Below are 11,280 nucleotides of genomic sequence, written 5' to 3'. Positions count from 1 at the left end.
AAAGCCCCTAGTCGCCACATTCCGGCGCCTGTTCGGGTACACGGAGAGAGAATTCAGAATGTCCAATTCACCCAACAGCACGTCTTTCGGGACTTGTGGGAGGAAACCGGAGCACCCGGAGCAAACCCACGCAGACACGGGGAGAACGTGCAGACTCCGCACAGACAGTGACCCAAGCCGGGAATCAAACCTGGGACCCTGCTGCTGTGAAGCAACAGTGCTAACCACTGTGCTGCCGTGCTGCCCCAAATTCCTCCCCGGCAGGGAATTGAACCCCGGTCTCCTGTGTGACAGGCGGGGATAGTAACCACCATAGTGTGGTGGCATCTTATATCTCCACCTTAGAGGGCAGCCTGGGCACTATTTAACATTTTATCCACCAGCACCTCTGACAGTGCAGCTCTCCCCTCCAGGATCAAGTGTCAAACGGGATTTTGTGCGAAGTTCAGGGGGTGGGACGTTTTGTTTCAGAGAGAAGAGCTCTACGCACTGAGTCACTCTGACAACTGGGAGCAATTCCAACCACTGTCGGCGGGACTTCACATGGGCAGACCAAGGATGTCCATCTTCAGTTTACAATCACAAAAACAGTTCTATTTACAGCAGATCTCGGGTAGCTATAATGTTCAGGTGAAAGGTGGAATGAATGACAATGAGGGAGCAATGTCAGGAGAAAGTAGATGACACTGGAAGGGGCCAGGAATGAGGAAATTAGTAATGAAGGAAGTATTCATGGACTAATGCTTTCCCTGCCCACACCCCCTACAGTGCAAATACTGGATATTAAATTTTAATGTCTGTCAAATACTTGTTTACAGAGACTTTTAATCAGGAGCAGTTTTCAATTGTCAGCTACTGGCACTGCACCACATCCCCCCACTATTTGTAGCTGTGTCTTCATCTGGCCTGGGTGCTAAACTGTGGGAGTATCTAAACGTCTCCCTCTCCTCTATGAATTTCTCTTCCAGAACCTATTTCTTTAACCAAGGGTATGGCTGTATCTTTCTGTGCTGCTGGATTAACTGGAAACTGGCACTAAATCAAAGGTGCTCAGTGAATGCAGTTTGTAATCTTGCTGGTGTTCCCTACATTGGATTCTGACAATTGAGAAAGTCCTTTGTGTCAACCTCCTGTTTACTCTCACACTGGCACATTGCCCCAATGGAACCTCAGCCTCTCCATTCAATGGGCAAGGCTGGGGGGGGGGGGGGGGGGGGGGGGGGGGCCAACACTGATTGGCTGCAGCCTGGGCCAATCGCCACGCCGCTGCAGTTCTATATCAGGGCAGCCGGCAAATCTGAGCGGGGGCGGGGCCTGGGCAGCAGCTGGCGCTGTGATTGGTCAGTCACGTGTATCCATTCCACATTTGTTTGTTACAGTGGATTGAGAAGGCAGAGAGGGAGGGAGAGAGAGAAATGAACAGATAGAGACACAGACAGAGAGAGAAAGACACACAGACAGGGAAAGAGAGACACACTCAGAGAAGAAGACAGACAGGGATACAGACAGAGAGACACACACGCACACACAGATAGAGAGAACGACAGAGAGAGACACAGACAGACAGAGAGAGACACAGACAGGGAAAGAGACACACACAGAGAAGACAGACAGGGATACAGACAGAGAGACACACGCAGATAGAGAGAAAGACAGAGAGAGACACAGAGAGAGACACAGAGAAAGACCAGAGGAACATAAAGGGAGAGGCACAGAGAGTGAGGGAGGGAGAGAGAGGCGATCAGGGACAGACACAGGGACAGACAGCGAGGGGTAAACGCAGGGAGACAGACCTAGAGAACAACAGAGAAGCCGGATCGGGGACAGGGACACAGACAGAGAGTGAGGGACACAATGTGTCCCAGTGTGTGTTAGGCAGCCTGTGTCCCTGTTAGATTGCGGTGCTGTGTTAAGCTGCCTCTTGCCCTGTGTGAATCTCCAGGATGGTTGCAAGCTGCTCCAAGAATAAGGGTCCTGGCTGTGTTCCCCGGCTGCTGGAGGGGGAATATGAGACCCCGGAGGTCCTGGGCCATGCTGCAAGTGAGTAAACACTGTTATTGGGAGGAATCGAGCTCCACATTCTCCTTCCCCCTTTCCATTATTCACTGGAGTTATTATTGCTGAACTTGCATAATTAGAAGAGAAATATTTGTTGTAGCCTGTCTCTCGAAATAGCTTGTTGCCTTTCATGCAAAAACAACTTGAAAGTAATTTGTGTTTTTCTGGTTAAAGATTAAACTGTCTTTTCTGAAACCATTCTCAATACCCCCCTCCCTCCAGATAAATGTTCCTATTGGGAGGAGCAATATTGGAGGACTCTGTCTTCAACACTGAGCTACACAATAGCTTCATTGTTGAGGTAATTTTATTACATTGACCTTTATTTTCAGACTCTGTGCAGCTGTCTCCACTTTTTGTATTTTGTTTTGCAACTGAATGAATAAAATGGTTTCAGGATATTTCATAAGCCAAGTAGTGAGTGAGGTGGAAGCTCTCCGGGACTTGGGGCAAATACTCTGCGAAGAGTCATTAGAAGTGCAGCAAGTTGAAGGTGGTAACAGTGCTGACCTTTGCCATGTGCTGGAGTGTGTTCCTCAATGTTCCCTCTTGTTCCTGGTGCATACCCTGTGATTGAACGGGGGAACTCAATGTGCACACACCAAGACACAATAACAGCCTTGTTACCATCCTTCCTTCAATCAGTCGGCAGGATCTGAAAAAGGTCGCAGGTGGGACTGAGCCACATTGGGGAGAGTGTGGAAATTGCTTCAATCTCTAACTAACTTGGACATGGGATTGTTTGTTATAAAGACTTGCATCCTTCTTGAACAAGGAACATCCCAAAGGGCTTTACACCCAATGAAGTCATTTTTTTAATGTACTAAATACAGCAACCAATTTGCACACCAAGATCTCACAAAGAAATTAATTGTCATGTGTGTGTTTTTTAAAGAATTGTTTAAAGCATTCCTATTGGCCAGGACACTGGTGAGAACTCTGCTGCTTTTCTTCAAATAATGTCATGGATTCTTTTACATCTCCGAGACGGTTCAGTGGGCATGTCATCTGAAAGCTAGCAGCTCAGACAGTGCGGCTCTCCCTCAGACAGTGCGACACTCCCTCAGACAGTGCGACACTCCCTCAGACAGTGAGACACTCCCTCAGTCAGTGCGGCTCTCCCTCAGACAGTGAGACACTCCCTCAGACAGTGAGACACTCCCTCAGACAGTGAGACACTCCCTCAGACAGTGAGGCTCTCCCTCAGACAGTGAGACACTCCCTCAGACAGTGAGACACTCCCTCAGACAGTGCGGCACTCCCTCAGACAGTGAGACACTCCCTCAGACAGTGAGGCACTCCCTCACACAGTGCGGCACTCCCTCAGACAGTGAGACACTCCCTCACACAGTGCGGCTCTCCCTCAGACAGTGAGACACTCCCTCAGACAGTGAGACACTCCCTCAGACAGTGAGACACTCCCTCAGACAGTGAGGCTCTCCCTCAGACAGTGAGACACTCCCTCAGACAGTGCGGCACTCCCTCAGACAGTGCGACACTCCCTCAGACAGTGCGGCTCTCCCTCAGACAGTGAGACACTCCCTCAGACAGTGCGGCTCTCCCTCAGACAGTGAGACACTCCCTCAGACAGTGCGGCTCTCCCTCAGACAGTGAGACACTCCCTCAGACAGTGCGGCTCTCCCTCAGACAGTGCGACACTCCCTCAGACAGTGCGACACTCCCTCAGACAGTGCGGCACTCCCTCAGACAGTGCGGCACTCCCTCAGACAGTGCGGCACTCCCTCAGACAGCGAGACACTCCCTCAGACAGTGCGGCTCTCCCTCAGACAGTGCGACACTCCCTCAGACAGTGCGACACTCCCTCAGACAGTGCGACACTCCCTCAGACAGTGCGGCTCTCCCTCAGACAGTGCGGCTCTCCCTCAGACAGTGAGACACTCCCTCAGACAGTGCGGCACTCCCTCAGACAGTGCGGCTCTCCCTCAGACAGTGAGACACTCCCTCAGACAGTGCGGCTCTCCCTCAGACAGTGAGACACTCCCTCAGACAGTGCGGCTCTCCCTCAGACAGTGCGGCACTCCCTCAGACAGTGCGGCACTCCCTCAGACAGTGAGACACTCCCTCAGACAGCGAGACACTCCCTCAGACAGTGAGACACTCCCTCAGACAGTGCGGCACTCCCTCAGACAGTGCGGCACTCCCTCAGACAGTGAGACACTCCCTCAGACAGTGAGACACTCCCTCAGACAGTGAGACACTCCCTCAGACAGTGAGACACTCCCTCAGACAGTGCGGCACTCCCTCAGACAGTGCGGCACTCCCTCAGACAGTGCGGCACTCCCTCAGACAGCGAGACACTCCCTCAGACAGCGAGACACTCCCTCAGACAGTGAGACACTCCCTCAGACAGTGCGGCACTCCCTCAGACAGTGCGGCACTCCCTCAGACAGTGCGGCACTCCCTCTGACAGTGCGGCACTCCCTCAGACAGTGAGACACTCCCTCAGACAGTGCGGCACTCCCTCTGACAGTGCGGCACTCCCTCAGACAGTGAGACACTCCCTCTGACAGCGAGACACTCCCTCAGACAGTGCGGCACTCCCTCAGACAGTGAGACACTCCCTCAGACAGTGAGACACTCCCTCAGACAGTGAGACACTCCCTCAGACAGTGAGGCACTCCCTCAGACAGTGCGGCACTCCCTCAGACAGCGAGACACTCCCTCAGACAGTGCGGCACTCCCTCAGACAGCGAGACACTCCCTCAGACAGCGAGACACTCCCTCAGACAGCGAGACACTCCCTCAGACAGTGCGGCACTCCCTCAGACAGTGCGGCACTCCCTCTGACAGTGAGACACTCCCTCAGACAGTGAGACACTCCCTCAGACAGTGAGACACTCCCTCAGACAGTGAGACACTCCCTCAGACAGTGAGACACTCCCTCAGACAGTGAGACACTCCCTCAGACAGTGCGGCACTCCCTCAGACAGTGCGGCACTCCCTCAGACAGTGAGACACTCCCTCTGACTGCGAGACACTCCCTCTGACAGCGAGACACTCCCTCAGACAGCGAGACACTCCCTCAGATAGCGAGACACTCCCTCCAGACAGCGAGACACTCCCTCAGACAGCGAGACACTCCCTCAGACAGTGCGGCACTCCCTCAGACAGTGCGGCACTCCCTCTGACAGTGCGGCACTCCCTCAGACAGTGAGACACTCCCTCTGACAGTGCGGCACTCCCTCAGACAGTGAGACACTCCCTCTGACAGCGAGACACTCCCTCAGACAGTGCGGCACTCCCTCAGACAGTGAGACACTCCCTCAGACAGTGAGACACTCCCTCAGACAGTGAGGCACTCCCTCAGACAGTGCGGCACTCCCTCAGACAGCGAGACACTCCCTCAGACAGTGCGGCACTCCCTCAGACAGCGAGACACTCCCTCAGACAGCGAGACACTCCCTCAGACAGTGCGGCACTCCCTCAGACAGTGCGGCACTCCCTCAGACAGCGAGACACTCCCTCAGACAGTGCGACACTCCCTCAGACAGTGCGGCACTCCCTCAGACAGTGAGACACTCCCTCAGACAGCGAGACACTCCCTCAGACAGTGCGACACTCCCTCAGACAGTGCGGCACTCCCTCAGACAGTGAGACACTCCCTCAGACAGCGAGACACTCCCTCAGACAGCGAGACACTCCCTCAGACAGTGCGGCACTCCCTCAGACAGTGAGACACTCCCTCAGACAGCGAGACACTCCCTCAGACAGTGCGACACTCCCTCAGACAGTGCGGCACTCCCTCAGACAGTGCGGCACTCCCTCAGACAGTGAGACACTCCCTCAGACAGTGCGGCTCTCCCTCAGACAGTGAGACACTCCCTCAGACAGTGAGACACTCCCTCAGACAGCGCGGCACTCCCTCAGACAGCGCGGCACTCCGTCAGACAGTGAGACACTCCCTCAGACAGCGAGACACTCCCTCAGACAGCGCGGCACTCCCTCAGACAGTGAGACACTCCCTCAGACAGTGAGACACTCCCTCAGACAGTGCGGCACTCCCTCAGACAGTGCGGCACTCCCTCAGACAGTGCGGCACTCCCTCAGACAGTGCGGCACTCCGTCAGACAGTGAGACACTCCCTCAGACAGCGAGACACTCCCTCAGACAGTGCGGCACTCCATGGACTGTGCAATGCTCCCTGGGACCTGCTCCATGGACTGTGCAATGCTCTTTGGGACCTGCTCCATGGACTGTGCAATGCTCCCTGGGACCTGCTCGTTGCACTGTGCAATGCTCCCTCAATGCCTCTCGCGTTGCACAAATTGCTGGAGTGTCGGCCTAGGTTATGTTGGATCTCTCAACTGTCATCGGTGAATATTTTGGTGGATGAAGGACATGCTCTTCTGCTTTTAGCCTGAGCTCAGTGGCGAGCTCACCTGCCTCTGTGGGAGAAGATTGTAAGTTCAGCCCCACACCAGGACACTTGACCGTAAAATTCCAGGCTGACATTCTCCCTCAGGGAGTGCTGCACTGTTGGAGGTGCTGGGCTTTGGTAGAGACATTAAACGAGGTTCCATTAGTGCTCCCCAGGTGGGTATAAAAGATGCCGTAATGCTATTTTGAAGATGAGCGAGTGAGTCCCCCAAAGTCCTGGGTAATATTTATTCCTCGATGCATATTCCTCAATCAGCATCATTAAAACAGATTATTTGGTCGTTATCACATTGCTGTTTCTGTGTCTTGCTGTGCGCAAATTGGCTGCTGGATTTTCAACATGACAGCAGTCACTATATTTTGAAAATACTTTACTGGCTGTAGGACGCTTTGAGATGCCTTGAGCTTGTGAAAGGTGCTATAGAAATGCACGACTTTCTTAGCAGTGTCACATCTACCCAGGCCCTAATTGACCACTTATAGCTGGTGCCTATTAATGACATGCAATTGAGCACAAGGTCAGTATCACTTGCAGTGTGTGGATGGTGGGTACAGGAGTCAATCAGTCCAGTGACTGGCAATAGACCCATGAGGTGAACATGAGGGTTGCCTCACACAGGCCACCAAAGCCTAAATCTTATTAACCAATGGTCAGAACAAGTCTTTTCCCTCCTGCTGGTCCCATCACAAAGTTTGGCTGTCACTGGAAATCAATACCCCGGGGAAAATCTTGGACAAATACAGCGCTGCCTTGCTGGCGAACGAGCCTGATGGAAATGAAGTCCGTGGAAAACTGAGATGCCAGATGCTACAAATATCCCAGGTCCCCCACCCCTCAGCTTGAAGAAAGGTCATCTGAATCAGAATGAAATTAATATTGCCAAGTTTCAGCTGTCTAGTCTTTTTGTGGGAGTCGGGTGGGGAGGAGCGGGGATTTGGTATTGCAATGATGGGAAAAGGAAGAAGACGTGGGGACCAGGGTTTGCATTCCTAATGGATTGCTGTTCAAAATCATTGGATCATACAGAAGGCCATTCTGCCCATTCTGCATGTACCGGCTCTTTGAAAGATCCAATTAATCCCATTCTCCTTCTCTTTCCTATGTATAAACCAATTCTGTGTCCTTTGGTTCCTGTCTTTCCTGCTGGTGGAAGCAGGTTCTACCAAAGTTTAGTTTATTCTTCCCAAATCAGCGCTTTAAAATGGGCGGCACGGTAGAACAGTGGTTAGCACTGATGCTTCACAGCTCCAGGGTCCCGGGTTCGATTGCCGGCTTGGGTCACCGTCTGTGCGGAGTCTGCACGTTCCACCCCCCCCCCCCCCCCCCCCCCCCCCCATCTGCGTGGATTTCCTCCGGGCACTCCGGTTTCCTCCCACAAGTCCCGAAAGACGTGCTGTTAGGTGAATTGGACATTCTGAATTCTCCCTCTGTGACCCGAACAGGCGCCGGAGTGTCCAGACGGGCAGTAATTCCTGTATAACTCAGTTCCAGACCGAGCCTCAATAGGTTGTGTTTTAATTGCCGTCTAAAATTTCACACCCTTTGTTTCTTTTCTGTAGATATTAATTATTGGGATCACGAGGTGACTGCGAGTAATGTAAACGAGGAAGAGCAAACGTGTCTGTACTTGACCAAGCTTTTTGAGAACTCTCTGTCCAGAGCCAAGAAGTCTAAGCTGAACTGCTCCGAGGTTTTAGTTCCCGAAAGATTGATCAGAAAGATAGCCAGGGACGTACTCTGCCTGTCATCCAGCGAGCCCTGTGGTCTGCGTGGATCAGTCATCTACATCAACATGGAGATTGAGAACATGTGCAAGAGGTTGGATCGGATTGTTTACGATTCTAGTGTTGTTCCAACTTTTGAATTGACATTAATATTCAAACAGGATGGGAACTCCTGGCCAAGTCTCCGAGATTTCTTTTTCATCGGTACCTGCTTCACATCTGGGTTCAGGCAAGCTCTGAAACTCAGTCCTGGGTTTTGCCTGATAAAGAAGAAACTGTATTGCTCTTCAGCCAGAACAGTTATTGAGTGCTAAAAATAGACCCAAGCCAGTACTCTATGGCGGGTTTAACTCATTCTCGCACCAGCACTTCGTTATCGTCTAAACATTAATGCTCTTAATTTGATCCCATCTTCAGTATTGCTTGTAAAAAAACAATATCTACTTAGCAATGTGCCTCCCTTCAGTGTGCCCTTGATTTCTGTCACTGTTCAGCCCTTGTTTGTTGAGACATACCTTTCGCACCCTCTTATATTCCAAAGAACCTGTCAGCCAATGGAATTTGACAACAATCTGACCATGAAATTATATAATCACATGAATCCTGAGATCTGGAGTGGGTGGACGAATGAGGAGGAATGAGTATTGATCTGGATCAATGTCGCTCTGTCCTGGGTCATTAATCTATTTCTGAAACAATGATGGAACACCTTGCTCATATGTAGATGTGGGATTATTAAAGACACTGGTTGGGTAGAAAGAGCTGTGGTTTAATATCCCTTTCAAATAAAAAGGTACCTCCAATAATGGCGTGCCTTGGTGCTGAACTAAAGTTAACAGTTTAGATTGAGCTAAATGGAGTTTGAACCAACTCTGGCTACAATCCTGTGCCAAACTGCTGGTAGATTGATAGAGAATTATTGGTCCAACCATGTCTGTGCAGCTGTTGACAGGAGTCCCTAATCTCAAGGTCAAATACGCTCACAACTGTTCTGATTACTGAAAATATCCCTGGTCTCTTTTTATCAGATGCCTCCTCTGTAAACGAGCTGGACGGTATTGATGAGCAGAGATATTCAGAAGTGAAAGCAGCTGCTTTACTGACAGCAGAAAACCTTTTCTCGGGTCTTAGATGGGGTGCTTGCGGGGCAATGGGGTGGAGGGGTACATACAATACCGACTCGTGCACTAAGTTTGGGGTTCAGAGTTTGGGGGGTAGGGGGGGAGGTGGTGGAAATCTCAATCTCACATTTGCCACTTGCACTTTTCTTGGATCAATTTGCACTTTGTGTTTGTTGAAGTTGCACTATGGGTGGCCGCTGCTTTCTAAGCTGCTGCTTTGGCTATTAGAAGAATGATTCTGAGGGTTTACTCTATCCTTCATATTCAGCTAATGCAGTAAATACATCAAAAGGAAATGATGCTTTCAAAGGAAACTTGTACATTTTTTTAGACAATAAATGATTTTTATAACCTGACCTCTTTCAATTCTGGGAGATTAAAAAAAAAAATTAAAGCTTCAGATTATTCGAAGTGCCTGAAAGAACCAAACAAAACTGTAGCTCACAAATAAAATCACACATTGACAAATAAATGCTTTACTCAAATTAAGCAAAGTTGTGAGGTGTCCTCTCCACATAAAAGGAACACATTCATCTGGTTGTAATGTTCTTTTTAATAATCCTGTTGAAACCGCCTGAAATTCTAGATGTAACATGCTAGATTGGCTGAAGAATCTTACCGGGCTGGATTCACCAGTCGCGTGTTCCTCGGCGACAGCGGGACTGCTTGGAGTCCGTGGATTGGTCCATGTTCAACAACTCCGCGACCAACCGAAACGAGAATGCTACTACCGCCACAGACTTCATCAGCAAGTGTGTTGAGGACTGTGTGCTAAAGAAGGTAGTACGTACATTACCCAACTGGAAACCATGCCCGGGATTCTCCCGCAATTGGCGGTACGGCCCGGCGCCAAGAGCGGCGCAAACCACTCCGGCGTCGGGCCACCCAGAAGTTGCGGAATCCTCCGCACTTCCGGGGATTAAGCCGGCGCCAATGGGGTTGGCGCTGCGCCAACCGGCGCCGAAGGGCCGCCGTGGGCCAACGTGTTTGGCATATGCGCAGAACAGCCAGCGTGTTTCCTGCGCAAGGGGTTTCTTCTCCATCCCGGCAATGGCGGAGCCTTACAGAGACCGGCGCGGAGGGAAACAGTGTCCCCACGGCACAGGCCCGCCCGCAGATAGGTGGGCCCCGATCGCGGGCCAGGCCACCGTGTGGGCACCGCCCCCCCCGGGGCCGGATCCCCCCCCCCCCGAGAACTCTGCTAACTGCTCTCCAAGTCAGGTCCCGCCGAGATGGACCATGTCCATTTCACGCCAGTGGGACTGGCCGAAAACGGGCGGCCGCTCGGCCATCGATGCACGGAGAATTGTCGGAGGCGCCGCTGCCAACGGTCCCCGACTCGCGTGGCGTGATCCCCGCCCCCGCCGAAAACTGGAGAATTCGGCAACCGGCGGCGGGGCGGGATTCACGCCACCCCCTCGCTGATTCTCCAACCCGGTGGGGGGGGGGTCGGAGAATCCCACCCCATGATTTAATCGGGTGATTCACTCCCCATTGACGGCCAAGTCTGAGGCGTTCAAGACAGACGACCCTGACCTGTACAAGAAATCCACGTACAACCTCCGCAAAGTCATCACGGACAAAGAGGCAATGTCAGACTAAGCTAGAGTCACAGACTAATGACACGGACTCTCATCGGTTGTGGCAAGGCTTAAACAACATAACGGGCTACAAAGCAAAGCCGAGCAGAATCTCCGGCGGCAGCAACGCACCCCTCCCTGATGAACTCGGTACATTCTATGCTCGGTTCGAGCAGGAAACCAACAAACCATTGTCAACTGCCCCAGCAGCCCTGGACACACCCATACCCACCGTCACAGCTTCCAAAGTCAGAGCAGCCTCATGAAAGTGAACCCTCGGAAAGCAACGGGCAACTGGCGGATGTGTTCACGGACATCTTCAACCTCTCCCTGCTCCATTCTGAGGATCCCACCTGCTTCAAGAAGACCACCATCATACCGGTGCCAAAGACGAACCA

At 51.9% G+C, this 11,280-nt stretch overlaps 1 protein-coding gene across 1 annotated transcript; it reads left to right on the top strand.

The window, feature by feature from the left end:
• The first annotated feature begins 1,665 nt into the window (after window positions 1–1,665).
• LOC119963562 (DNA damage-inducible transcript 4-like protein) lies at window positions 1,666–9,658 on the top strand. The gene is made up of 2 exons (XM_038792868.1): window positions 1,666–2,040; window positions 8,017–9,658. Exons 1-2 carry the CDS (start codon window positions 1,944–1,946, stop codon window positions 8,493–8,495), a joined length of 576 nt encoding a protein of 191 aa, XP_038648796.1. The 5' UTR covers window positions 1,666–1,943; the 3' UTR covers window positions 8,496–9,658.
• Window positions 9,659–11,280: the final 1,622 nt, after the last annotated feature.

This window comes from Scyliorhinus canicula, chromosome 3, assembly GCF_902713615.1.
Source record: "Scyliorhinus canicula chromosome 3, sScyCan1.1, whole genome shotgun sequence".
Classification (NCBI taxonomy): domain Eukaryota; kingdom Metazoa; phylum Chordata; class Chondrichthyes; order Carcharhiniformes; family Scyliorhinidae; genus Scyliorhinus; species Scyliorhinus canicula.
The sequence above is the reverse complement of the archived record's forward strand: the minus strand, read 5'-3'. Positions and strand labels throughout refer to the sequence as shown.

Coding starts and splice junctions, on each gene's coding strand:
- LOC119963562 (XM_038792868.1), top strand. CDS start 1,944: ATGGTTGCAAGCTGCTCCAAGAATAAGGGTCCTGGCTGTGTTCCCCGG. Junction 2,041..8,016: donor GGTCCTGGGCCATGCTGCAA/GTGAGTAAACAC, acceptor TCTTTTCTGTAG/ATATTAATTATTGGGATCAC.